The sequence below is a fragment of the Sparus aurata genome, chromosome 4 (assembly GCF_900880675.1).
Source record: "Sparus aurata chromosome 4, fSpaAur1.1, whole genome shotgun sequence".
NCBI lineage: Eukaryota > Metazoa > Chordata > Actinopteri > Spariformes > Sparidae > Sparus > Sparus aurata.
In genome coordinates, this window is record NC_044190.1 from 38,267,684 (window position 1) to 38,294,797 (window position 27,114).

The 27,114-nt window shown below is 40.7% G+C and overlaps 1 protein-coding gene across 4 annotated transcripts; it reads left to right on the forward strand.

Moving 5' to 3' along the window:
• On the forward strand, positions 1-27,114 carry LOC115580864 (tetraspanin-18-like). Of its 4 annotated transcripts, none has more exons than XM_030415580.1 (10): positions 1-194; positions 10,402-10,489; positions 16,608-16,730; positions 21,997-22,092; positions 23,923-24,117; positions 24,840-24,914; positions 25,006-25,104; positions 25,190-25,357; positions 25,889-25,972; positions 26,478-27,114. In XM_030415580.1, the coding sequence occupies exons 4-10, from the start codon at positions 22,030-22,032 to the stop codon at positions 26,523-26,525; spliced, it is 732 nt and encodes a 243-aa protein (XP_030271440.1). In that variant the 5' UTR covers positions 1-194; positions 10,402-10,489; positions 16,608-16,730; positions 21,997-22,029; the 3' UTR covers positions 26,526-27,114. The 4 variants fall into 4 exon arrangements, with proteins under 4 accessions (XP_030271440.1, XP_030271439.1, XP_030271437.1 ...); XM_030415579.1 differs by having other exon boundaries at positions 10,402-10,480; XM_030415577.1 differs by lacking the exon at positions 16,608-16,730 and having other exon boundaries at positions 2-194.

A 27,114-nucleotide genomic window follows, 5' to 3' on the forward strand; every position in this document is an offset into this window, starting at 1 on the left:
TGGCGGTTAAATGAGAGCGGAGGGTTGTAACAGTCAGAGCGGCGGTGGAGGCTGAAGGCTGCGGCGGGTCGGAGCTCAGCGGAGGTTCATCCCGAGAGGTTGTTGGATTTATGAGTTTGTCGGAGAGTTTTAACTCCAGCTGAACAACAGAAACACGAAACAGAGAGAAAGAGAAGAAGAAGCTTCAGTCCACGGTGAGTTACAAAGAACTGATGTTAGCTCAGGTTGTTTCTGCTAGCTTCATTATCAACTCTGTTCATTTATAAGATTTAATTCACGTTTTATCAACAACTGCTGCCTGTAGTCAACTTCACAGTGTCCACTCACAGTTCTGCGTTACATTCTGCTTCAAAACATCAGAAAATAGTAAAATACCATTTTACACCAACTAAAATATAAAACTTTAAACGTGAACAAGTCTCATTAAAATGTCAGAGATTACACGAGTTCATTGTTAATAACTGCAGCATCTTGTATTAAATACAGACTGAAGTTTAGAGTAGTTGAACCTTTGTGTCTGAAGATTAAAAACATTAATTCATTAATAAAAAACGATATTCATGGACTATATTGAAAAGTAACCTGTTATCTGTGAATGATTTATGTTCTTCTAACGTTATCAGATTAAATTTAGTCCTATAAACTATAGAATTTATGACATTAGCTCATGATGTTATGTATTTAACACATTTGTACGTCATTCAGTGCATGAATACAGAAATTCAAGATGTTTTGTGTGTTTTATTTACTTCACAAACAACCTCTGTACACATTTTCTTTATCAAGCCTGTATCACCTTATCTAAAATGTTTGTTTATGTCTGCTTCAACTCACAGTTATGTTTATTATCAACTGTCTGCTAATTGTTTTAAACATTAATATTTGATAAATAGTTGATAGTAGTTGTGGTTAGACTGGTTATGCAGTTTTTGGGGGTGATGCAGATGGTAATTCTGATATCAATGTGTCGGCCATGATACACACATTTTCTGCAGTGATCCTTCAAGCACTCATGTTAATATAAATATTGTGAATAGGTATTAATTTGCAGTAATAACCAGTGATGAAATAAACCAAAGTACATGTTCAGGTACTGTTCTTAAGAACACATTTGAGGTATTTTACTTGAATATTTCCATTTTCTGCCACTTTTAAATTTCTGTATATTGTATTTATTTGATAACTTTAGTTACTAGCAACAGATTCAGATTATTCAGTGTTTATAGGGTGTCAACTGTGACGTGTAGCCAATCAGATGGTGTTGTAGGAAGGACAATGTGTGACAGGAAGCTGCATCAGAGCCAAAGAGGCACATTTTAAATTAGCTTAACTTTATCGCCAATCTGAAGGCTAGTCACCATTATGATAAATCGGAAAATGCTGAATATCGGCACCAATAATCAGTCAAGGTCAATAATCGGTCTACCCCTGGATGATACCTATATATTGCTCGGGGTCTTTCTGTGGTATTAGATGTTTGGTCTTTAAGATATCAGAAAATTGTGAAAAGTGCCTGTGAAGATTTCCTAAAGCCAAAGGGAACATTTTCAAATTGCTTGTTTATTCTGACCAGCTGTTAAAAACCCAAATAAAGTGAGTTTCCTGTCACAGGAGACAAACAGAAGCAGCAAATCCTGACGTCACAGAAGATAGAACCAGAAAATGTTTTGTGTTTTTGCATGAAAAGTGACTCAAATGGTGACTCAGTCATCAAGATAGTTGAACATTAATCTTAATTACAGAGGATTTTTTATAGTTGTCAGTTGATTGACAGTGTGTGAGGAGGTGGCAGATGACTAAAAACTGAGCCAGTAAACACAAAGGAGGATTTTTAAGTGTATTTTGTAACACTAAGGTGAAATGTTTTCCGTCTGTATGTGTGCAAGATAGAAATCTTCCCCTCTGTTGACGACTCACCAGCAGGCTGTATTTATAGAGCAAAGTAAAGTCTCTAAATGCGAGTCGATTAACTGGCGCGGTGTCCAGTTGAGTCGCCAAACAAGCAGTTGGCCGGTGTTCGCTGCTACTTTCACACCTCGTGAGTCTGTGCGACACACTCACACTGACCTTTTCCACCAGTCAGTGTTTCTTCCCGGAGCTTCGGCTGCCAGACGGCGATCAAGAGACTCTCAGAGACTTAACTGTCCAGAGTTTTCTTTGCATTGTGCATAAATGAGTTTGGCACATTGATGCGCACCATCTGCATGATGAAAATGTTCAGAATAGGATTATATGTACCACCTGAACGACTCTTTGTTCCAGCCAGCAGTGCCAGAAAGACGTCTTTTGCATTGTGTTCACATAATGAGGTGAATGTCAGTAAAAGGGAAAATCCTCTCTTTCCACGAGGTTTAATTGTTTCTGGCTCCATTTAGCCGTTAAGTTTATACCTCTGGGCTGTAATTAATGATTACTTCCATTATTGTTCAATCTGTAATTATTTTAGAAATGAAGCGTTTAGTCTGTAAAATGTCAGAAATAATGAATCAAATGAATGATTCATCCCTGAGAAGCAATTAAATTCATTGATCCCTCGGCTTTTCATCGAGCACAAAAATCAGGTCAAAATGTTAGTTTGTCCAGTACTTTGGTTATTGAAACTAATGAGATTCCCATCAACAACAGCACTGAAGGTAATTTAACTGTGGAGGAGACAATGCTGATGAAACTGTCAAAAATAATCAGAATCTGTATGTATTGATATATCGAGTCCACAACCGTACTTAACACAGCCTCCTCCATTGTCTTGTAAGATAACCTGATGAAGGTTTAAGTACCGAAACGTTGTTGTTGACAGTGAAGTGGACCTTTTTCCTGACAACGCTCATCAAATCAAGTTTATCTATCAGAACATTCGGTCCAAATACATTTTAAAGTCCAGATGAGCCCAACAATAAAATCATTACCTGGATTCAAGTTAGCAGAGGGTTAAAGAGGAAGTTAGACTCTCAGCTGGAAGTCTCTCATACACGATGTGGAGGCTCTGTGGAAGATCCTGGTACTTTATACTCAGGAAATTCAGCTTTCATTGTGATCATATTCTGTCAAAGTACCAATAGTCATCCCTATGATATTGTCACATTATCAATATTTGTGATATTTGATTTTAGTGCCAGTGTGCTTTAATGAGGTGCTTAGAGGAGATTTCAACTTATCGAAATATACATATATTGTGTATTGTGATATTTAAAAAAATAATAATAATAATGATGATAAGCAATACAATCAACTGATGGATTTTTGGCTACATATGTTTACTCCGGCTATGAAAGATTTTGATTATGAGGTTCTGAATGTTCATGATAAGCAGTCATGTACGGATGTCTGCACTGGTGTCCTGATGGTCGCAGCGTCTGCTACATAAACACAGCATCTGCGATCTGATTCCTGGCCGGAGGACCCGTCTCTCTCTGCTAACAACAAAAAACAATAATCAGTCATCTGGGGATAAATCTACAGACAGGTGTTGTTTGGATCTTGCTCGGGATCTTCCCTGATGCTGATTCTGCCCTTTTCCTGGCCTGTCGTTGCCTTTCTGTGTCCCCACCTCCACATGCAACCTCCACAAGTTCAGGTCGTGTCTCTGGAGGATGTCCGCAGGCATTGTGGCGAGGGGAACCACAGGTCCATCTGTCCCTTCCCTTCATGTGCAGCACTGAGGCACTTAGTCTATTTGTGGATCACAGCGTGGTGGCTGCGGCCTGACAAAAGGACTGACGAGCCACGGGGGGGGGGGGGGGGGCGATCCTCGAGGACTGGCAGTTACTTTACTTCCCATCCTGCCAACAGAGCGTCTCGGGGTGCACTGAGGGAGGACGTGTGGTGTCATTCGAGGAAAATACAAAATATCAGGCTGTCAGAATCAGTCCTGCATCTGAGTTCAGATTGTAGTGTTGGTTTATCCTTTATTTAACAAAGTGAAAATGCAGCAAGCAGAAGGAACTGAAGCACTTTGGTCAGTTTTGATTATTATTATTATCCTGACAGGTTTTTCTACCAGTTGTTTTCCATTTGTTGACTTTTTTATCAATAAAATGTCAACCACAGACTCAGTGTGACCTGTAAACTACTAGTTTTTCGATTATTAAAATTGTTAGCGATGCATCTTGTGGCAGTGAAACAAAAGTTAAATGTGAGTATTTGCAGCGTTGTAAATTGAATATAGTACAGTTTTATTTCTGTTGGTTAAGGAAATCTTAACCTTCTGTCCCAGATTCTTACATTTTGAGATAGTCAATTCTTACATATTGACTATATGTGAGCAGATTAACGGTAAAAGAGACCTTCGGCGTCTCTGCTGGTTGTCGGTACAAGCCTGTGGATGATCTGTTGATTTGTTGTTGGGATTTTTGGCGAGAATGTGACTTTCTGCATGTTCTCAAGTGCCTCGTCTCTCCGCTCTGCTAACAGAAAACAACAGTTAGCTAACGTTGACATGAACTAACAAGTTCAGAAGCTCCTCAGAGGCCCTTATTTTGGAGCTTTTCACTGTTGATAGGACAAAACAAAAGAAAGGAACCTGTCACTGTGGGCTCTGGGGGATCTTTCATTATTTCCTGACATTTCAAACAGTTGATTCATTAAATAGAAATCAACAGATTATAAATAGATGATCAGTAGTTACAGCCCTACATGATTATGTCCAGAAGAAGCCTTGAAACTACCTTAAATTTGACCGTCTGAACTAGTTTCTTGTTTGTGATTCCTTAAATCTAAGTCGCATGACAGATTAGGACCTCAGTATAGAGCTGAGTGGTGAGAATCTCCTTCTCAGATTTGTTAAGTTTGGCCAGAACAACTGAAAACATCCAGTGAAGACAAAAACTAGAGAAAATATAATGAAAATAAAGATGGATTTCATCCCATTAATTATAAGGTGAGCCCTCCGGATTCCTGTCAATTAATGAAGAAATGTGTATGACTGAGTCGAGCTGACACCAGGGAAGAAGGAAGAGGGTCGTTTCCTTTATTTGTTGATTAAATTAGCAGCCTTTAACACTCTGCTCAAACACACTGCGGTCACATCATGCTAATGCCCCGGTGCTCTTTCAAAGGTTTCTAGTTTTAACGAGATTAAATTCAGTCAAACTGAATTAAAAAGCAGATGGTCAGACCTCCACAGGGCGACCTCGTCCCTGAACTCTGCTCTGTCGCAGCGCGGCGGCTTTATCAGCTCCTCTTTTCTCTCTAAACTCATTGTGAGGTCACGTGTTAGTCACACACACAAAACATTCACTGTGAACATCCTGACTGAAGCTGTGTGAGATATATTTAAGATGAAACACCTTCAACCGTCACACAGCTTCATGTTTAAAAATGGAAGACTTGACTAAATATAAATACAAAGAGGAGATTTTACCTTTGAGCAAACAAATGAAATGAAATGAAGACAAATGAGAATGAAAAGCCTCAAAATCAGGACAAGCAGGAGCATCAATAGAGAGATAAAAACAGCTCTTTATATCGGATTTAAATTCTCGTCAGAGTTGGGCTGAACGTTAATGAGACAGGACAGCATAAACTTTACACAGCTAACAACCAAGAGACTAATTAGCTCCTCTGAAGACCCGACGGGCTGATCGGACCTGTGAGGAAACGTCGATGTTGGATTGAAGTTTTGTAAAGTTAGAGAAGTCAGGTCAACGATTTTCATTTTCATTCTGAGCCTGATTGTGAATCGAGCAGTGGGATTATTTCTAAAAATCACTGAGGCGTCATCTCATGTGTTGTTGTTCAGCTCGTTAAGGCAGACAGAGAGTTAAGTGACTTCAGTAGTTAATCATTATTCTTTGGGTAATTATTATAAAACCGTGATAAAATTAGATTTCTACTAGGGCTTCGTGATATGGACATAAAATAATATCATGATGGTTCAAACAATTACTCCTCAGAAACACAACAAAATAAAGTTGCACTTTTTTTTTTATCAAATACCTATACCAAATAAATTGATATAGCAACAGTGTACAGTGGTGCAGGGAGGACATTATTGTAGGCCAACCTAGAAGTTGGCATCCACAATGTTCACTAAGCGACGTGTTTTTTGCAATGTTTCCCAAATGTGGCTCGACTTCAGGCTGTTTTATTTGAGTGTGGAGTTTATGGCTGCTGCTGGTCTGACTTGTGGTTTGTGGTGTGTCTAAGACCCAAATGTCTGCACGAGTCGGGTTAGTTGTGAATCACGCAACACACATTTTGGACTAATAGTGACTTTAGTACATGCAAAGTTTTACTTTACAAGGTTTGAGTAGACAAAGAGAAAGTTGTCGTAGCTTGTGGAGTCATTTTTTAATATTTTGTAACTGGAAGTGTCAGATTTGAAATTTGAAATCAAAAGTCACTCCACGGTTTAGAGTCTGACTTTGGAATAATTCAGTTGAGAACTTATCCGACTTTGCGTTCAGCTCGGTAGCTTTTAGTGCTCTCTGCCACGACCGAATGCTGTGGCAGTCCAGTCACTGCGGTTTATTAAATACAGGAGAAGTGGTGCAGCTGTAACACGGTGGCTAAATCACGAGAGCGTTTGGCACCAGGCCACTCGTACAAACACTCAACACGTGGGAGACGGTAATTCAGAACAGAGTCTGAGAGGAACCAGCAGACAGAATTTTTCTCCACGCGCTCCAGTTTATTCTCCCAAACCTGAACCAGATGTCCTCGGCTGTAATGACGTTTCTTTTACACTTTTGGGCAATTACAGCGAGAGGAATCTGCTGCCTGTGTGGTCCTGCTGCGGGGATCATCTGCATGGAAGGTAGCTTTTAGTCACACCTGGTGTATTGATTTCACTCAATAAACAGCAGTTAATAGAAGTATCAGGATGACGAGAAGCAGCAGCAGCAGCAGCAGCAGCTGTCCTCCTCTCCTCCTCTGCAGAGTGGGCACCCTGTTCTCCACCTATGCATCCACCTCTCAGGGTTTGGGTGTAATTGGGTCTCTGGAGGATTACGTGCCCACCTCTGTGCTCGACATTTTTACTTTCATCTTTTAAAGTTTAGTTTGTCCTCGCCGGCTGACAGCTCAGTGCTCTCAGATGGCACCGAGAGGCTGAAGCGTTGGCAGCAATTGGGAATAATTCTCTTTTCATCACACTTCTATCAGGGGGAGAGCTATTCTTCAGGTTTTAAAGCAATCAGATAACGTCTTTTAGTTTGAGACCAGCTTTTGAACGTGTGCTCTCCTGGCTCCCTGTTGTTGGTGGTTGTCAGGTTTTCATTCTCAGGCGCAGCTTTGATGGAGTTTGAAAGAAGCTCTTTTTTTGGCTTCAGCCCTTCTACAAGATGTCTCCCTCTTGCTCTTACTGCAGTATCAACTGGAGCAATGTCGGCTGCGACTCTGCCGATGCTCACATGAAAAAGGCACGAGCAGTCGTCTCCTTTGAACTTCATCATGATGTCTTAGCGTTCAGCTTGAATCCGCAGCTCCAACTGATTATTAAACAGTTTATTCAGGTCTCCCAAAATGTTCAGTTGGTGCAGGATTAGTCACCGTCTCACCTCATCTGCACATGAATGTGGTTTAGTTTTTTTTTGGAGTGAATAAGAAGCGGGAGAAGGGCTCCTTGCTGTGTGGGCAGCGCTGCTGTCAACAGAATTGGAAGGTCCTCCACATCCATGAGTCATGTGCCTTCTGTGTGACAGGCAGCATCATCGCCACAGCTGCCAGCAGCGACCTGTAGCTGAGCGCCAGAGAACGACACCAAGTCCTGCGCAAAAACCAGATAGACCTGAAATAAACATCAAAGATTCTGAGAATTACCCGCAAATACGTTGGGGGTTATGACAATTAAGAAATAAAAAAAAAAGGGTACAAAATGATAAATTCAATTAAATTAGAACCGTTGCACATGACCACTACCATAATTCCCTCAAACTTGCGTACTTTACTCGAATATTTCCATTTCCGTTTGCTTTATACTTCCACTCCTCCACTTCCGTTCAGAGACAAAGATTGTACTTTGTACTCCACTACATTCATTTGAAGTTACTAGTTACTTTGCAGATTACATGCTGCCATATTTTTTATTGACAATAAAAAAAGAAAAAAAAGAAACAGATTCCAATGATGAGAAATTGAACGCTAATCAGCCAGGCCAGTAATCAGTCAGCCTATAGTGAATAGTAAATACACACATGTTAATATATGTTTAATTCACTTACTTAATTATGTTTAACATCAGATACTTCAAGACTTTTATTCAAGTATTAATTGTATGGGTGACTTTCTCTGTTACCAAAGTATTATTTAAACATGATGTCTTTAGTTTTACTCCTGCATGACTTTTGGTTTAAGTGGAAAAATCGTCGCTGCTCGCTGCATGACAAACAGCATGATGAAGATGCTGTTTCTGAATTACCTCAAATCAATCTTTGGCATTTCTGTGCTCTAATTTCTTAATACTTCATCTAACAAGTCAGCATTACCAATATCTGAATATGCTAAAACATACGCAGTAGAAAAAGGCTCAGTTAGCTCTGATGCAAACATTCTGTCACAGGATTTTAAAGGAACAGTCCATTAAATAATGAAAACTCTGTAATTATCTACTCACCGTCCTGCTGATGGAAAGTCAGGTGACGTTTCGTAGTCCACAAAACATTTCTGGAGCTTCAGCGTTCTCATAAACTACTGAAGTATCTGGAGAAGTTTCAGCCACACCTTCAAATACTTGTGGATATTTCACACGAGAGATTTCTGCCTTTGTGCTTTTCTCACAGCTCTTCTAAAAGGTGACGTCATCCGTATCTGTGCACCAATCAGGATGTAGCGACATTAATTAACATGTGATGAGATATTGTTGATTGTCAGACTGTCAATCGAAATCTGATCAGACTCAGACGCACAGTCCTGAGTTTGAAAATCTTAAACTCTTGATTGATACGGACTTTTTAAAAACAAAGACATCCACACTGATACAGATGAGTGGCCTAAATCACATTATAGCTCCATCAAAGCAAAGTGAAACTAAAGCTGTGTTGAGCTGCTCTCTGATCCAAACTGGTTCAGTTTTCTCAGCCAGAACGAGCTGGAAACAATCTCCCGGTCGCCAGCGCTCATAGATCAATGTACGGTGGCCCACATGGGACAGTAGTCATGCTGAATATTAAACAAAAGCCTTGTCGACAGTGACATGCGGACAAAAGAGCCCCTGAGCACAGACGGATTAGTTTGTCCACTTTTAATCTTGGTGCAGTTTTGTCAGTGTGATGGCACGTTAGGAGCTTTTCACGCCGCTCTGTTCTGTCACGACTCTCTTCACGTTTGTTTACTGCTCACCAGTCTGCACCGCCGTGACAGATTGATCCGCAGTTTTGAATCACGTATTGAAAACAAACACAAAAACATGAATCATGAGCTGTGAATCATGTAGAACAAAAAACCCTCTGCATTAACATGATGAATCTCTCACGTTACTGGAGGGATTTTCCCGTGCTTTAACACGAGCTGTAGGTACCACTGATCATCAATCATGACCTCATTCCTGCTCACAAGGGCTTGTTGCTATAGAAACAGCTGTACATTAGGTCCCCTATAAGGCCCGAGTCACAGTGTGAACTCATCTGTGCTATTGTCTAAACTTTTGAATTATGGCTGAAGAAATGTGTTAAATCGTTTGAGACTTACAGGTTTAAATGTGTTTAATGAGGCCCACAGACCAGATACTGTATCTGTTCACATCGTAGCATTGATTATTAATAGGTAATAATGGTAATAAACAGGAATCATTCAGAAGTTAGTGTTGTCTTTCATGTGACTGCGATAGAAAAGGATGATAATCTGAAATTCAACTCATCTAAGACTCTTCTGCTTTGAGCTAAATGCTAAAGTCGTTCGCTAACATGTTCAAATAAATGTTTCCATCAAAGTATTTTATGCACATTGTTGAAGGATCACATTAGTTTGTACATCACATTGTTTGTTAAAATATACAAATTTGAAATATTCCTGCCTCCTAGTGTCTAATTGTGGTATTGCTGTTGCAAAGACAACATTAGCAACATTAGCTGGCTACTGTCCAAAGAAAAAAACAATCATTAGAATCCCAGTTTGAGCTAGAAACTCTGATCTCAGCTAAGAAAAATAAAATATGCATTTGTATTAATAAGTAGGCAGGTTTTGTTCCTGATCCAGTCCCAGTTATTCCAGTAGGTCCACCGTTACCTGAGGATAGTGACCGGGGAAGACGATGCCTCTTCCTAATTTGGTTGCACAATGACAAACACACTTTTTATGCCATAATAACCAGAAACAAAATATCACACATTATTTAATACATGGTAATAGAGTCCAGGACAAAAGAGCCTTGTGTTTGAACCTTTCTTCTGTACCTGTTACAGGTGATTTCTTCACGAGCGTGTGAATATTCTTTTACTAAACTCGTCTGTGTTCTCTTCTCTGTAGCTGATGTAAAGCAGAACGAGGTCAAAGGCTCAAGACTCCCGTTCTCCTTCCTACACTGAAAGCAGGAGCCATTAAACAGGTACATATGGTATGATGCTTCCTGTTGTTTCTCAGTCTTGTCCTCCATCTTTCCTTTTGTTTTGGCCCATTTTCATCACACATTTCTTTGTTCTTTTTGCTTTCACCCGAGAGCGTGTTCTGTGTTATTAAGAGGGACAAACAAGGTTTAAATTTGGCAGACCATTTTAGACATTAATAAAGCAACATGAACTTCTAAACCCTGAAAGGAAAAGTCTTCATCTTTGGGATTTCCTGTTTCCCGAATATTAGCCCTGTGATTTCTTCACCACATTGTCTGCAGTGGTCATTATTTTTGATGTAACAAGACAGCTTTCTATTTATGTAGGAAGATTATGTCTGTATTTTAAGCTCTTTAACCAGGATAAATGTTGGCTAAGGACGTTTCTGCAATACCACAGGTAAGTTAAAAGGTTTCTCTCTTGTCACAGCGCTGTGCTGATGCCGTGCTTAAGTTTCGGCACAAAAACCACTTGGTTAGGGTTAGAAAAACATCTGGTTTGGCTTAAAATATGTGTTTCAGTTGCCACGATCAGGGATGAAAATCTTCTGACTTCCCATGTATAAAAGGGTTTTTTTTTTTCAGCACACAAACAGCTGGAAATGTCTCCAGATTAGAAATATCCAGTTGGATGACTGAAGCTGCAGTCGACCGTGTGACATCCTTGTTAGCTGTGAAGAAAATGTTCATATCTTAGAAACCAAAATATGTACATAGTTTAAATTAATTATTTTGTTCATGTTTTTTTACGCTTAGAATTCTTTTGGGTCGATATGTTTTTGTTATCAGTAAAATTTGTTGAAAAACTGATTTTGATGTTTTTTGGATTATTGACATAATTCAACACTTTCATCGTTCTTTATTGTTTTTTGACTCATAATAACCTTTTAGCGTCGGTTGTAGAGATTTCAAGGATATGAATCAGTTGAAGGTGCTCCAAGAAATGACATCACAATAAGAAAAATACCACAGTAGGCACTGACGGATCGTTTGTAATGCAGAGGAATTAATCAGCTCTGTTCGGTCGATCGCTTCCACAAATAGTCGTCAGTGAGCTCAACAAAGATCCATCTGAGCTGTGGGCAGTGATGGAGAGGTCTGGAAGCGGGCTACGAGCAGATCCATCTGTTACTGAACATTTAAACCAAAATGCTGCTCCTGTTTGTTTGGATGTAATGATTTGACTTCACCTCCGTCTGGTTTACGTCGTCCGACTGATTGAATTCAAACTGCTCAGAGCAGACAGACAGTAACGGATATAAACCCACAGAGGTCAGACTGAAGGCCTGATCGCATTAAGTCCAATTAAAACTAACTTATTTACTCCATCAGATGTCTTTGATGTTCAGGAGCTTCATGACTTCAGTAGAAACATGTTAGTCCATCTTGTTTCATACAAATGTTAATGAATGCAGGTTTCCTCTGACTGACTGTCTGTTGTTTTATCTTCTCGCTGTGTGTCCTGCATCGATTACACCACCTGGTGACACGGACACATGTGGTCGTGCCCACATACTGAGCACACACACATCAAAGTGTTGTAGTGTTTAACTTCAGATTTTCCACTTCAACTGATGCTTTATTAGTTTATAAATGCAAGTTTGTATTTCTGAGAAAAAGAGAAGCACAAACGTCTCAAATGTGGAACGAACCTGTAGCAGATCACAGTGTCGAGGCCGTCTGGACTTCTAATTACTAAAAAATAAAGATAGATAGATAAGTAAATGAAAGTGACGTTGTCCTTTAAAGCTGTCCTTTGTAACAGCAGAACCTGGAGTTCTGACTAAAACATGACACATTTGACAACAGTGAGTCATGCAGTATTTTAAGAAAGCGTTAAATAATTAAACTCGCTGAATTTCAAACTCTATTTTTAGGTACAACATGTTCACAAATGCTGAGTCAGCAGCAGAAAGCATTACATCACTTTCACCTCAGTTCAACTGTGAAGAAAAAAAAGTCTCAACTTGTCAAAGAAGGTTGTTTATTTTACCAAAACTACCATCAAGTTTTCTGGTAATTACATTTAATCACATCACAGCTGCTGAAACAAATGAATTTCCCCAGTGTGGAGTCAATCAATCAAACAGTCAATTCTTATCTTATCTTATCTTATCTTATCTTATCTTATCTTATCTTATCTTCACAGCATTTAACAAATCTTTTTCTGCAGATTTAGAACAGAGATAAGAGGCTTGTGTAACTCCCAGTGAAAATGACCTTAATTTAACAACCAGTGATCAATACTTTGAGGGAGGTTAGACGTCGATACTGGGCCTCGACTGTTCAAACGGGTCAGACAGTTGAAAGCTTGTGCCTCTGAATTTAGGTCAAAACCTAACCAAACCTGTGATGTAATGTGAGACGACCCTGATTTATAAGGTGACCCCGAACTCCGAAAAAGACTCTCAGACCAGAACTGTCGGGTCGACTCGCCCGAGACACTGTTTGCCTGAGAGAAAATAACTTTAGCTGGAAGATGTTATTCACACAGGTCAGGAGAACTGTAGGATGGAGATCAACCAACGAAACATTGCTATTCACTGAGAAGAATCTCTCCAGACGAGCAACTTTAAACCTTCAAACTACCCATGATGCAACACTTTCTGCAAGTGTAATGTCATGTCATCCTGAAAAAAGATATCGTCTCATATTTGGATGAAGAGAGAGCTGAAGTGAAACCAGAACTACAAATCCAGCCTTAAAACAGATTCTGTCTCAACAGTGTGTAATTCATTTATATTTATCAGGACAATAGTTTGTGGAAAAAAAGATCTAATCTTGTTGTTTATCCAATATTAATGTTTGTAGCATCTTTCTCTGCCCTAAACATCAATGCTCAACAAAGAGAGGGTGGTCATGAGTGAGTTGACAGTCGGTGAAGCTCAGACGTGTCTTTAACAGACGAAATTACAAGTACACAGTTGAAAAATTACTTTCAAAGAGAGCATAGGTGAGTTTTGAGGTTGTGGATGAAACCAAGTAGAGCCTGAGCGATGCAGGATGTTTGAGGCCGACGATGATACCAATATCAAAACTCCAGTATTGATCAAAATCACAGAATATATGAACACATATGAACCCTCAAATGTTGTTAACAAACACTTGTAATGGAGGCAATATCGAATGAATATCAATTACCAGAAGATTACCGTCTTTTTATTCATCATGTTCGGTAAAAAAGAAAAAAAGTTATCCTGTCAGACAACAAATAATCAATGATACATCTGTGTCCGGACCAATATTGGCCGATAATATCGACTGACTGATTTATCGGTCGGGCTCTTAAACCAAGTTTCAGTGACATAATTTAACTTGTCAGCAGCCAAAAACACTGAAAACGTTTCTGAGTGTCTCCTGAACCAGAGGATCAGTTTCCCCGTGTACTTTGGACGTGCGGCCTGAGATCCGTTGGTGTTTTTTCTCTTCAGGTCTCAAACATTGAGTGTTATAAATTTCTTCCACTGCAGCAACTTCCACATTCCAGCTCATATTAAAAGTGAGACTGTATTGACCCACACTGGTTGGAGAGCCTCATTGAAGTCGTTGATACTTTGGATAATTAAAGTGAAATTGCAGATGACCCCTGGAGAGCTCCACTCCTTCCTCCTCTCCACGTCTATACTCTGTTTAGCATTCAGAGCAGAAACCTGAGTCAGTATGGACTTTCTGAAGAGGCTTACACCACCTCCACCCTCAGGGACGCTCCAGTCTTTATGTATTCTTCATCCACCTGATTTTATTTGGTATGCATCTCAGGGTCCTTCCAAAGGCAAAGTGTGTGAAAGAAGATAATTTGATGTCTCCCCTGCCTGCCTCTGTATCTGTTATGAGGCGTGATGGCAGACCCTCAAAGGGAGAAGCTGTCCATGTGACTGGTTTCATAGGTAGCTTTCAGAGAGGGGAGAGCTAACAATTACCTCTGTGAAAGAAAACCCCCCCTCCTGAGCTTTGCTTTGTCCAAGATGTCTCTTCTCCCCCAGATTTCAGCAGTGTGTCTCATCTTCATTCAGCTTCTGCAGAACTGAATGAAATAAAGTCACAATTGTTCGTTCAGTTTGCTGAAGAAACTCTCCAACAGACTGAGAAGAAGATAAGACTCAGTGCCGTCAGCCAGGAATACAACCAAAGCCTTCGTTTATTAAGTTTTATTATTAGCTAACAGTCGATCGCTGTGATGTCAGGTCTGTTCTGGTTTCATCAAATCTCCAGACGAAGACTTCTGAGACTGAAAAACGTCTCCACTGGCGCACTGGACGGCAGCAACTTCATTCCAGTGACGGATTACTGTCATGAAAAACAAAGTAAATATTTGATTACTTGATTGCAGAACTAACACATTACTTTACCTGGTACAACAAGAAAGTAATCAGAGTACTCAGCATGTGATTGTCCAGTGAAAGTACAAATGTTGAAGAAAAAGCGACGACATGGAAGAAGCAGAATTAATATTTAACAGGATCAGTGTGGACAGCGAGCGTCCAACATCATTTTGTATTGGACGTTTGCATTTAGTCACGATACGTTGCAGTATTTATTTATTTAGTTATTGCATCACAGTTCACAGTAGCAAAGTATTTGCACACAACGGTGTGTATGATTGTGTTCAGGATACCAGAATCCACACAGAGAAGCAGCAACAACACCAACATTCCTGAGATTTACCAACATCGATACGCGTCTTCTCTCACAGCGGCTGTGTACATTGTCCTCTCATTACTGATGCAGAAACATTAAATCCTCGGGGTTTATCCCGCCGTCCCCGTTCACTGCTCTGATGGATGAAGGCAATCAGGTCCGCTGCCTCTCCGGCACCGAGGAGGAAACATGCTTCTGTACACGCTGCACTTCCTCCAGACTCCCTGACTCTGTGATTTATTGGACTGGAGCGTCCTGTCACTGCTGGGTAATCGCTGCAGAAACAGTTACACACAGTGGCTGTGGGAAGCCGGCAGGATTCACACTGGGATCCTGTTTCACTGCTGCAACATGCTGACGGTGCAGTCCTCAGCTCTGTGGGCTGCTGGTTCTATTATAAATGATAATAAAGGTGCCGTATGCAATGAGTGTCACCGTGGAAGTAAAACTGAAGTGAAATGTATTACATCAGCAAAATGAATCTCTTTCTATGGATATTTAAAGGAACAGTTCAGTTAATCTTAATGTGCAGCGTATCAGTTTGAGTAATCACGCTGCAGGAATCTGATGGATTATCTTCTGATTTTTTGGTCTTTTTGGCGTTTTGAAAACCAGATAATATAAAACAGAAACAGTGGAAAAAAGTAACATTTTTATTTAGAAGAAATATATTTTTTATTCCTCTTTCCTGTCAATCAATAGACGGCAGTGTTGCCAAATCACACAAGACAAAACAAGCCACTGTTTGTGGAAAGAAGCCTGAGAAAGATGCTTCAACACCAGACATTGTAATCTTACATTTTTATTTTTAACTCTAAGGAACTAGAACAAATCCAACTGCCGAACAAAAAATGAAATATAGATAAAATAATCAGTAAAACAGATCCAGCAGCGTGGCGTGCTCAGCATTTTTGCTTTATTAGACAGAAGTTACTGGAGACGAGGAAGCCCAAAGACCCGACTACAGTTGAGAAACAAAGCCGAACAAAAGCAACCTGCAACTACAATTATTTGCCAGTAACTTCAGAGAAAAACAGCCTAAAGTTGCTTGTAATACAGACACTTGGCGACCATGAAGCACGATGAGAGTGACATCACCTGGCAGCGAACACTGAAGAGCAAAATTTACTTTGTGTTGTTACTTTCTTTGAGCTGCACCGATCAATATTTTTTATCTCAACTCTGGACCAAATGAGTGCTGTGAATGAGGTCATTTGTAGCGGTGAACCCACAGAGAATTATCTGCAGATTGCTCACCTCCACCCACAACACTACTGTGAAGACTCACTCTCTGTGAAAGTAAAGCTGAAGTGAAATGTATTACAGCAGCAAAATGAATCTCTTTATACGCGTATTTAAAGGAACAGTTCAGTGAATCTTTTCATTTTGGGTTTTAATGTGCAGTGTTTGTGTAATCAGGGACTCTGATTGATTGAGAATTACTTTGATTGTCCTGTGTTTTTTTCCTTTGTATCCTGTCGATCAATAGGCGACAGTGTTGCCAGATCTCACGAGAGGAACAAGCTGCTTGGTTAGTTTGTGTCAGTAAAGAAATACCTTGGAGACAGTCACAGGCTTCAAGTCTTCCAAGAGCATCAATTTCCAAATTGAGGTAAAATCCTGCAGTTTATATGGATCATGCAGTTTAATATATATTATATTTTTGGACAGGTTGTTCACCTCTTCCTACATCTGTACTGTTTTGACTCACTCATCGCTCTTCTCAGCAGCAGCCAGCAGATATTTTTATCAAAAGAGTTCTAAAACCCTCTACATGCTACCTGTCCAGCAGCAAACCTGAGACGGACACAGTTAGAGACGAGCTGCTGAATGAAGCGGAGCAGGTTATAAGTTAAGACAAAGATATTTGACTCAGGAGTTGGTGGAGACCAAAACCAGAACTCAACAGAGTCTGTTGGACACAAACACGGTTACAAATGAGTGTTACTGCTGACTGCTGGATGTAGAAATGGGAACTGTTCGCTATAACTCCAAACATGTCATCTTAATAAGGTAGTAACAGTAAACGAATGCAGGTTTAAAGCTCAGTGAGCACAACAGAACAGTCATCCTGTCAGTGTTGTGTATTTATGTATTCTGATAAAGCTTCAGGAGTTTGATTACACGGGAGCAGGCGAACACAGACCAGGTGCTGATACATATGTACATTTAATCCTGAATAATCAAACGCAGAGCGAGTTGATCAAACCGAACACCTGAAGGATCTCCAGTGTCGGCCGGCAGGAAACGGCTGCAGGATTATTGAATCCAACCGGAGCGATTCTCCATGACCGCAGAGCAGAGAGGGAATTATTTGTGGCCATTCTCTGTGTGGCTGCGTGAAATTACCCAGCTGCCCCCAGACCTATTTTTGAAAAGAGCCACAGCTGCTAAATGGGACCTGAGCACCACTCTGTGCTGTGTGTGTGTGTGTGTGTGTGTGTCTTTGTGTTTTACACACTTGAAACTGGAAGTACAGGAAGAGGAGGACTAGTTTTGTAACAGAAAAACCTTTTTCACTAATGCACCATAAAACATTTGATGTGGAATCTTTCAACGTTACGTTACAGATATTTTTTCTTAAACATTTGCAGCATCAGCTTGAACTAAAGGTGCAGTTAGCAGGTGGTTCAGGACAGAAAGCATGCAGTTTGTTTCCCGTCTGCATTCATCAGACGATTCAAACACATTTGATTTGATACACCTCAGAGGAGCAGGGGATGAAAGGCCTGTCAGCGGGGACAAAAAAGTTGTTTTGCATGAAACCAGCTTTCGTATTATTTTCTGAGAATAGAAATTATGATTGCAAAGAAGACAGACGTCCAAGTGCAACAAGCTGTTGTGATTACAAAGACAGAAACACAGTGATGGTTGTGATTACAAAACAATTTGAGCAATTTGAGATCAGCGACAGTGAACGAAGTGTTGTGATCACAAAAAGAGCGTTTTTTCTTCAGACAAGGACGAGATGTAAACACAGAATGAAAAGGATGTTGATGAAAATCTGCAAAACATCAGTTCCAGTTTTCCAGCAGAGTAGACAGGAAGTGTAACATCATATCAACTATAACATAAAATAAACTTACACTAATTGAAACAACCCCTAATCTACAGTAACAGCTGTGTTTGTGAGGGACAGCGAGAGTCCAACAGTGATATAAGTGGATGAAACACTCGCTGCAGTAGATCTGCATCGTACACCTGTCTCCTGGAGAAAAGAGGCTGATGAATGTTTCCCACCTGTTACTGAGCAGCTGCTCGTTCAGATCCTCCAAACCATGAAAGAAAGCAAATCAGTTCAGTTCAGCTCCGAAACAAACCCGATGTGTCGCACTCACACTCACAAGGAAACACGTCAGGTTTCCGTTCAGATGTCCAGAATGGAACTCAGTTTTCATAAAATCAACAAAAGAAATATGCAAATGTCTCCAGCTCGTTTCCATCAGCTGCTTAGAGAAGGAGTTGGTTCATGGAGATAAAAAGAAGGTGTTTCAAACTCTCCAGTGAGATTAAATTAAAATATATACATATAAAGTTTCATATTGGTCAGTATAGATAACTATTGATCATTTTTTACTGTCTAACTATTAAAAAGCATCTTAAATGTGAGGATTTGCTTTTTTTCTTTGTCCTGTCTGAGTGTAACAGAAGAGTCTTTGGGTTTTGGACTGTTTGACAAAAGAAGCAATTGGAATACGTGATTAGAGCACAAATCAATAATGAAAATAATCGTTACAGTCCCCCATCAGCTTCACACAGTGAATTATCTGTTGCAAATGTGCATTAATGTGTCAGCTGTGTGTTCATCCTGTTGGGGAAAAACTTCATTAGCTCTTAAAATGTCTTAAATTCAAGTTTAGACATATTTGGTCGTTAATTTCTTAGTGTTTCATTTGAAAGGAAAAAGGCTGAACAGGTTTTCGTGCGGATGATTTGCATCAGTCCGGCTCCACTTTGCTTTTTTTTTTAAAAACCTTTTTAAGAGCACACGGCTCAGCGTGGTGAAGACTTTAATAACAGTGGCTTCAGCCGTTTCCAGGAGATGTCTGAGTGGAAAATTACTGCCTTCCACTTCATACATGTTCTCAGTGACGAGGCTGTCAGACTGCAGGAGGGTCGGTGTTAAAAAGCAGAAGCCGGACTCATTAAACCTGCAGCTGGTTTACATTTTAACAGCATCCAACAGCTGTTTTTGATTTCAAATGTAATTATAATTATATTAATCTAATTATGATTGATTACATCATGATTACTTTAATTAATGCCCCCTGTTGGTTTAATCAAGACGTCTGTTTCTGCCCTCGCTCTTTGTCACACGGCAGCAGTGAGCGTGTCTGTAATCTCGTCTGACATCATCACAATGCTCCTGTTGTTTTCTCTGACAGCTCTTCGTGTTTTCTTGTTTGTTTTCTTTCCTCGCCGTCTTCTTTTTGTTCATCTCATAATCACACATCTATCTGCGTAATTGTAATTGTGCTGACATGAGTGATTGACAAAGATGTGCTAATAATGCTGAGTGCGTGTGCAAATTCCCAGCGCACCGTACGTACCCTTATTTTATTAACCCTGACCTCGCCCGAAGAGGCAGCAATTACCCAGAGTGCACTGGCAGGGTTTAATTGCAGTGAAAGCAGAGCGACCGGCGTTTTACGTCATTAAACTAAAAGCCTCGCACAGAGCGGTCAAATTAGCCGTAAATACACATTAACACAGCCGAGAGCCCAGCAAAGTTAGACAAAGAGCGAGAAGGTAAATAAACAGGAATTACTGGTGTTAACTGCTCCGCCGGCTGTTAAAGGGAGAAGCAGGACGGATGTTTGCTTCCAGTCCTCACTTCTCATCAAAGAGACATGAAGACCAGAGGAACTAACTCCAGAATTTAGGTTTCACATTTCATTTCCTTTTTTACCTCATTGTACAGGGCGTGCACTCGAGTTCATAGTCAAGACAGTTTTATAGAAGTAGTTATACTTTGAGGGACAAGAATGGAAGGAAAATGTATCATTTCAGAAACACGTGTCATTGTGTTTATTAGATTGACAACAGACAGACAGATACAGACAACATTTTGACATCATGAATATTAACATACAGCCACGTTACGCAGTGAGGGAGAGAACATCTGTGTACGTCTTTGGAAATGAAACTGTCTGAAGTTGCAGAGAAGAAATGTTGGATATCTGAGTGTCTTTGTTACGCTCTCTTGCTGCTGCACTAGAACGAGTGTTTGGACCTCAGGCGATATCGAAGTTCAGCCCAGATTATCTGATAATGTGACGGTTGTACAGGTCCAGGTTTAAACCTCCTGAACTGCCGCACTGAAAATATCAAACATGATATTTTGGATTTGGGTGGCTCTGGTTGTTATCTCGTCAGTACTGCAGAGGTGCTTCGCTCCCTCGGGTACGATAATCTTAATTTTCTGAGTTGAGTGATGCGTCATTATTTTCAAATCTTGTAGTTTCTTCACGTTTGAGATTAGAGAGAAAAAGACATGTGTTGTTTTCTGTACGTAATGCACAGATTTGAATGTTTTGTTCCTTGAATAGAAAGAAGAAGAACTGAGTGTTAACAGTGTAAAGAAGTGAACCTCCTCTTCGTGGTCGTTCCCTTGATTAGATCTGCAGTTATCAAACTGAAGTGCCGGCCGTCTCCTCACATGTGACAGGTGGCTGTATGTTGGTTTTAACTGGTAAACACCATCAGGGACCATAAGTGCACAGTTGGTCCTCTTCACACCCCCACCGATGGCCGCTCTTACAGCGACATGTCCTCATCAGCACCAGCCGACGTCCGTCCATGTGTCAAACGATCCCACAGGGACAGGCTGTCAGTGTCACGTCCCCACGACTGACAAAAACTGTGACTGCCGATGTGTCATCCTGCGTTTCTGTCCTGCTGCTTGTGTTCGCTCACACGGACTTCAGAGGAGACGCTGAATACAGTCGTGATGTAACGTGCTGCGTACAGATACAGTTTATCACCAGCACGTTCATACGAGAGAATTCATATTCGGCCTCTCTGTTAACTGAATTAACTCCAGAAGACTCAACAAATGAATAATCGATTATTCAAACAGTCGTTTCTGAATCTTCAGGTCTGCAGGAATGCTGAAATTAGTTTGTTTGCATTGTTGGTTTTTCTTTTGTTGTCATTTATTTCATTTGAACCTAAATGAGTTGTTTGGTGCAGCATGTGGTTAAAAACACGATGAAGTTTGCTCTTCACTCATCCAGCAGTCACAGAGGAACATTAATTAAATGCTGTTTGTGTCACCTGATGCACGTAAGCATGTTCGAGCTGTGAGGCCTCGACAGTAAAGTTGTGAAACTTAAACAACAATCTGATAAACATTATGAAGCTTTGTGGAGCTGCGGGAAACTATCTGCACCATCAGACCTTCATCATGTCATCCTCCTCTTATATACAGATAGTCTTTTGTGCATTGTTTATATAATATATTAATTATAGCAGCTTTCATTTTAAATATCGTTATTTGTTGCTCACATTAGGATTACTATCATATACGTCAAAATCAGCCGCTAAAAATATATTTCAGTGCTTTTAATTTGTGATAAAATGACACAGGTGCATCTTATTGTACAGTAAACACTTTTATTATTAGATTGTTCAAAGTATGTGTGTGTGTGAATGTATATTCAGATGCACGTATGTACACACAGTATCATGTATATATGTATTTTAATGTTTCCTGGAAAAGTTTCACAAAAAATGTATCAATTATCAAAAAAGTACACGATTTTCTGTCAGTCGACGAATCAATAATTTGTTTAAGCTCCAATGTAAATCTAATCTGTGTGTGTGTGTGTGTGTGTGTGTGTGTGTGTGTGTGTGTGTGTGTGTGTGTGTGTTTCCAGGGGCAGGGCGAGGTTTCAGCTCGAGGCTCAGCCATGGAGGGAGACTGCCTCAGCTGTATGAAGTACCTCATGTTCATCTTCAACTTCTTCATCTTTGTGAGTTCACTGTTGTCTTCTTCTGCTGTTTAACATCGGTAACCTTCAGAGCGTCTTTTATGTCAGTTAAACTTCAGAACATTATGTACACAAGTGTCTCTCTATGATCTGAATGTATTGAAGCGATACACCCTGCAGACGCTGCATCACGACTACAGAATGATATGAAATATGAAAACAAAAGCAGCTTCACATAACAAACACACACGTAAACACACAGATACACACAGCTTGCACACACTCTCCCACACACACACACCCCCTCAGCTGTTGTTAAAGAAAATTCTCAGTTCTCCCAAAAAAAAAAAGTCAAATTTAGTCATTATCTGCCTCGTTATCGCTGCCGTCCTGTCTCCTGACATCACTCTGTACCACAACAGGTGATTGTCTGATGAAGTTTCAGCTGAGAGACGTAAAAGCAGCCACTTCACTACTTAGTCAACAAAATTACCTCACAAAATGTCAAGAAATTTAATATTTTGACACCTATTTTCCTGACGAATACAGAAAAATACAACCGTCAACCGTCTGAATCAAGTTTCTCTCTCTGACTGAACTAAGAGGAGCTCAATCTGCTCGTTAACTCATCGTCAAACTCACGTCGTTCAAACTGGACCTGATCTAAATCAGAGTCACCAGAACTGTGTCGGTTTGTCTCCACGGTCACATCTGGTTCGGTCCAAATAAATCCTCCAAGTTCACAGAGTAACATGTGAAGACGTTCTGTCTCCACACACTGATGATGTCCGACTCTGTCTCTCTGTCCTCTCGTCCCCGGAGTCATAGTCCTGGTCAGAACCACTGTAAATCACCTCTGTACTGTAAATCACCTCTGTAGTGTAAATCACCTCTGTAGTGTAAATCACCTCTGTAGTGTCGTGGCCAGACTCTAGTGAGCTAACATGGCCACTTAGCTCCTTGCTAACAGCAGCGAGTCACTACAGCCTGTGAAGTGTGTACTGAGCAGCAGTTAGCGGTCATGCTGCCCTCAGGGTTCGTACGAGTGCTTGAAAGCCTTGAAAGTGCTTGAATTTCAATGTTGTGTTTTCATGGTCTGAAAAGTGCTTGGATTTTAGTTTAAGTACTTGAAAGTGCTTGACATTATAACTCTGGTTTTTGGCAAAATTGGGAACAGACTGGATAGTTTGCTTATTACAAGGAGAAATAAAATCTGTGTGTGTGTGTGTGTGTGTGTGTCATCACACACGCAGTCCGGTAGCCATAGAGAAGGATGGCTGAGGAGTAAGTTTGGTGAATTTGATGCAGATGGACTGATGACACGCTCAATATTAATAAACTTTGATAAAAAAGAAAATTACTGGGTGCTCTCTGTTCTCTCGTTGTCTTGGTGCAAGTGTACCTGAAGAACGCCAAGTAGCTTCCCTTGGATAAAACTTTGTGTTCTCCTTTAATTTGTAAAGTTTTTGCTATTATGAAACACAATTTTAGATGTTTACAGCATAATACAATGTACATAATTGTGATAAAAAATCATGAGTATATATTCCTGTAGTCATGTATTTTACCCCGGCGATAAGGTGCTGGACATTTTTGAAAAAGGGCCCTTAAAAGTGCTTGAATTTGACCTTGAAAAATGTGTACAAACCCTGTGCCCTTTTGAAGCTACCTTTGAATTCTGGCAGTTTCTCACAGATTTCACCTTTAAACACTTTTTTCCTTCAGACACGTTTGTTTCAGACAAACACTTACAGCAGAACAAAGAGATGAAGTTACTCGTGCACGTTCTCCATCAGCTGGTTGGAGGATCTGAACTCACTACAGTAAAATGATGATGTCACTCTGACTGAATAATTCACCCTCCTCTCCCAGCTGGGCGGCTCCTTCCTGCTGGGTGTGGGCATCTGGGTGCTGCTGGACCCGACGGGCTTCAGGGAGATCGTGGCGGCGAACCCCCTCCTGTTCACCGGGGTCTACGTCATCCTGGCCATGGGCGGCATGCTGTTCCTGCTGGGCTTCCTGGGCTGCTGCGGCGCCATCAGGGAGAACAAATGCCTCCTGCTCTTTGTGAGTCACTGCTGATGAGAGGCATTCACTGCTTTAAGGTTAAAACAGAGAAGTTCTAACATCGTGAAATGTTTGGGTGCTGCTGACGTTTGTTGTGCTTCAGTATTGATCGACTCATCAGCTCCACAGAGAGCGAGAGCGCGATGAGTCTGTAGTGAAGCCGCGCACGTCAATGTGTGTTAATTATGCATTTGTTTATGTGTTTGATCTCTCTCAGCTCACGGCTCATGTGTCGAGACTCCAAACTGAAATAATAATCAAAGCATTTTAAGAAAAAGCACAGAGCAAGAAGACAAACAAACACACATATCATATATTTATTATAGAAACGATCTGCTAGAAAAGATCAGTGACAGCGTGGACTGTGAAACACTGTTACACTCTTCTGCTGCATCACATTCATCCTGTTTAATTGAATTAAACGTGTTAATTAAGAGGTCAAAAGTGGTGAAACTGTAACAAGAATGAAGCGAGGTGGAGTTTGTGTTCGTCCTCCGTTACATCCCTGTTGTAAGTTACATAAGAGCAGAGTCCAGTGAGACAACAGTGCCCTCTACAGGACGAGGATGTAACAACGCACATCTGCACAACCACTATAAGATTATTACTGTCAGTTACAGGCAGGATAATACTATATGTTGTGTTTTATATCGTGTGAAGTGTGTCTGGGTTGTGTTGAAGCATTTGTTCAGACTGTTTCTTCTCTTCTGGTTGTTCTTCAGTTCTTCATGCTCATCCTCTTCATCTTCCTGGCTGAACTGGCTGCTGCCATCCTGGCGTTCCTCTTCAGGGAACACGTGAGTCTGGATTCTCCAAACTGTGTTTATCATTATCACCTGGTCAGAAGGTGACGTCCTGACCCGAGGTGTTTTCTGTGTCTCGGTCCAGTTAACCAGAGAGTATTTCAGCCGGGAGCTCAAGCGTCACTACCAAGGTCACAACAACACCGACGTCTTTACATCCACCTGGAACGCCATCATGACCACGGTGAGCCACTGATTTTACAATCACCGCTCCATCAGCGTCCCAGTCCTTCATGCTGCTCTTCCTCCCGTCGTGTTTCTGTGTACAGTTCGACTGCTGTGGCGTCAGCGGCCCCGAGGACTTCGAGGAGAGTCTCTTCAGGCTCCTCAGCCCCAGTAAGATGGTCCCTGAGGCCTGTTGCCAGAGGAACAGTTACCTTGGAGCTGGCAGCGTGGAGCAGTGTGTGAGCGGCAGCGTGGCCTTCAGACACAACAAGGTCGTTACAGGAAACACGTTCCTCTCACTAACTCACCCACACGGGTTTAAAAACATACACACAGTTTCTACTAAAAGTCCTGGACGTGTTTTGTTGTTATCACTGATGTGTTCGTGTATGAGCAGCATTTTAATTTAACTTCTGACACAAACTGACCTCGAGAAAAACAGCGTGAGCAAAATGTTTTTGAGCTTTCATGTCTCTGAATCTGTGTACTAACTGTATATCATTTAGATATATGATAAATGAAATCTATTAAGTCAGTGTTTCTCAGGCAGTGGGAGGAATGATTCAGTTAGTTATTTGTTGTATTAATGATTTTAATTAAAGACACATCTTCTGTGTAACTTCTCTGAAACCTTACATCGCTTCTTAACTGATTTAAATATTATTTCCATCCTGTTTTCTATCATATTTTCATGCACATTTGAATTCAAACTACCTAAAATATTATATAAGAAATGGACACACTGGCTTCTCTGCTGCAGTCGACCATCAACCATTTCTCACTCTTGTGTCTTCGTCCTGCAGGGCTGTTACTCCGCGATGGTCAACTACTTCGAGACGTACATTTACACAGCAGGAGCTCTCGCCATCGTCGTGCTGACAATCGAAGTACGTACTCTGATTTCTCACTGTATTTAAATGATGAATCATTTACTGCTCGTTGTTTGTTCATATTTTAATGACAGTGATGAAGATTTTTGCATGACTAAAATGAGTTTTCTGACATTAAATAAACAGTACGTCTAAAATATCTTCTAATGACGTCTGTGTGTCACCTGATGGGTTAGATTTGAGTTTTTAAGTTGAGATAAAGTTTTACTGAAACGTTCACGTCACCTGAGCACCAAATCAGTCCGCCGCTGAAAATAATCCCAACAAATATTTCCTCCGGTTTGTTTCATATAAACGACAGTGAGCAGCTGTTTGAGAAAATTGTCGAACCGTTTAATATTTATGATGTTTTTAAAGATTTAAGTCGTCCTGGTTTTGATCTTTTTGCGTTTTTTGACATTAAGAAAAAGTTTGATCCGACCTGACGAAACTACTTCCTGTCTGTCTGTTTAAAACTGTCTCTCTCTTCTCGTTGTCTCGCTGTGTCTCGTTGTCTCTGCAGCTCTTCGCGATGGTGTTCGCCATGTGTTTATTCAGAGGAATCCAGTAACCGATGCGTCCACACGCGTCCTCAGCAGCCTTCAGAGGCTCCAGCAGAAGGAAAACTGTAAAATATGAAATGTATTTGTACAGTGATAGTTTTTATGTGTCTCATCGGTCTTGTGACATCATTTCGTACTTCACAGCAGCAGCGAGGCGTTTGAGGTACTTTACTTTGGGCACAATAGACACACACAGGAAGTGACCTGTGACCTGAGGAGGAGCTCTGCTAAAGGATCAGCAGCGACGCTCAGAGGTCCAACAAGCTGAACCCTGACAGAAGTCCACTTAGTCCAGGACCGGTCTGTGATCAGGAAACCAACACGTGATTTAAAGCCCGATTTAATCATGATGACTGAGTCCAAACAGTTCAGGTACAATCAGCACACACAGTATTAGGATACAAGAACGTCTGTTTGGTAAACGTGAAGAAGATCACAACACGTTCGGCCTCATGCAACATTTTTATGTTCTCACCACAAAGTCACGTTTGCGTACAAACTGCTTATACTTGTTCGTTTTAACTCACCAGACGGTTTCATCAGACCTCCTGTTCAACACCACAGAGTTTATATCCTGCTCTCAGAGGTCAGCAGCCG

What these genes read in the sequence shown, in the direction of transcription:
- LOC115580864 (XM_030415577.1), top strand. An exon ending in ACAAATGCCTCCTGCTCTTT is followed by an intron (nt 24,118 to 24,839) that starts GTGAGTCACTGC and finishes GTTGTTCTTCAG; the next exon opens with TTCTTCATGCTCATCCTCTT. An exon ending in TCGTCGTGCTGACAATCGAA is followed by an intron (nt 25,973 to 26,477) that starts GTACGTACTCTG and finishes TTGTCTCTGCAG; the next exon opens with CTCTTCGCGATGGTGTTCGC.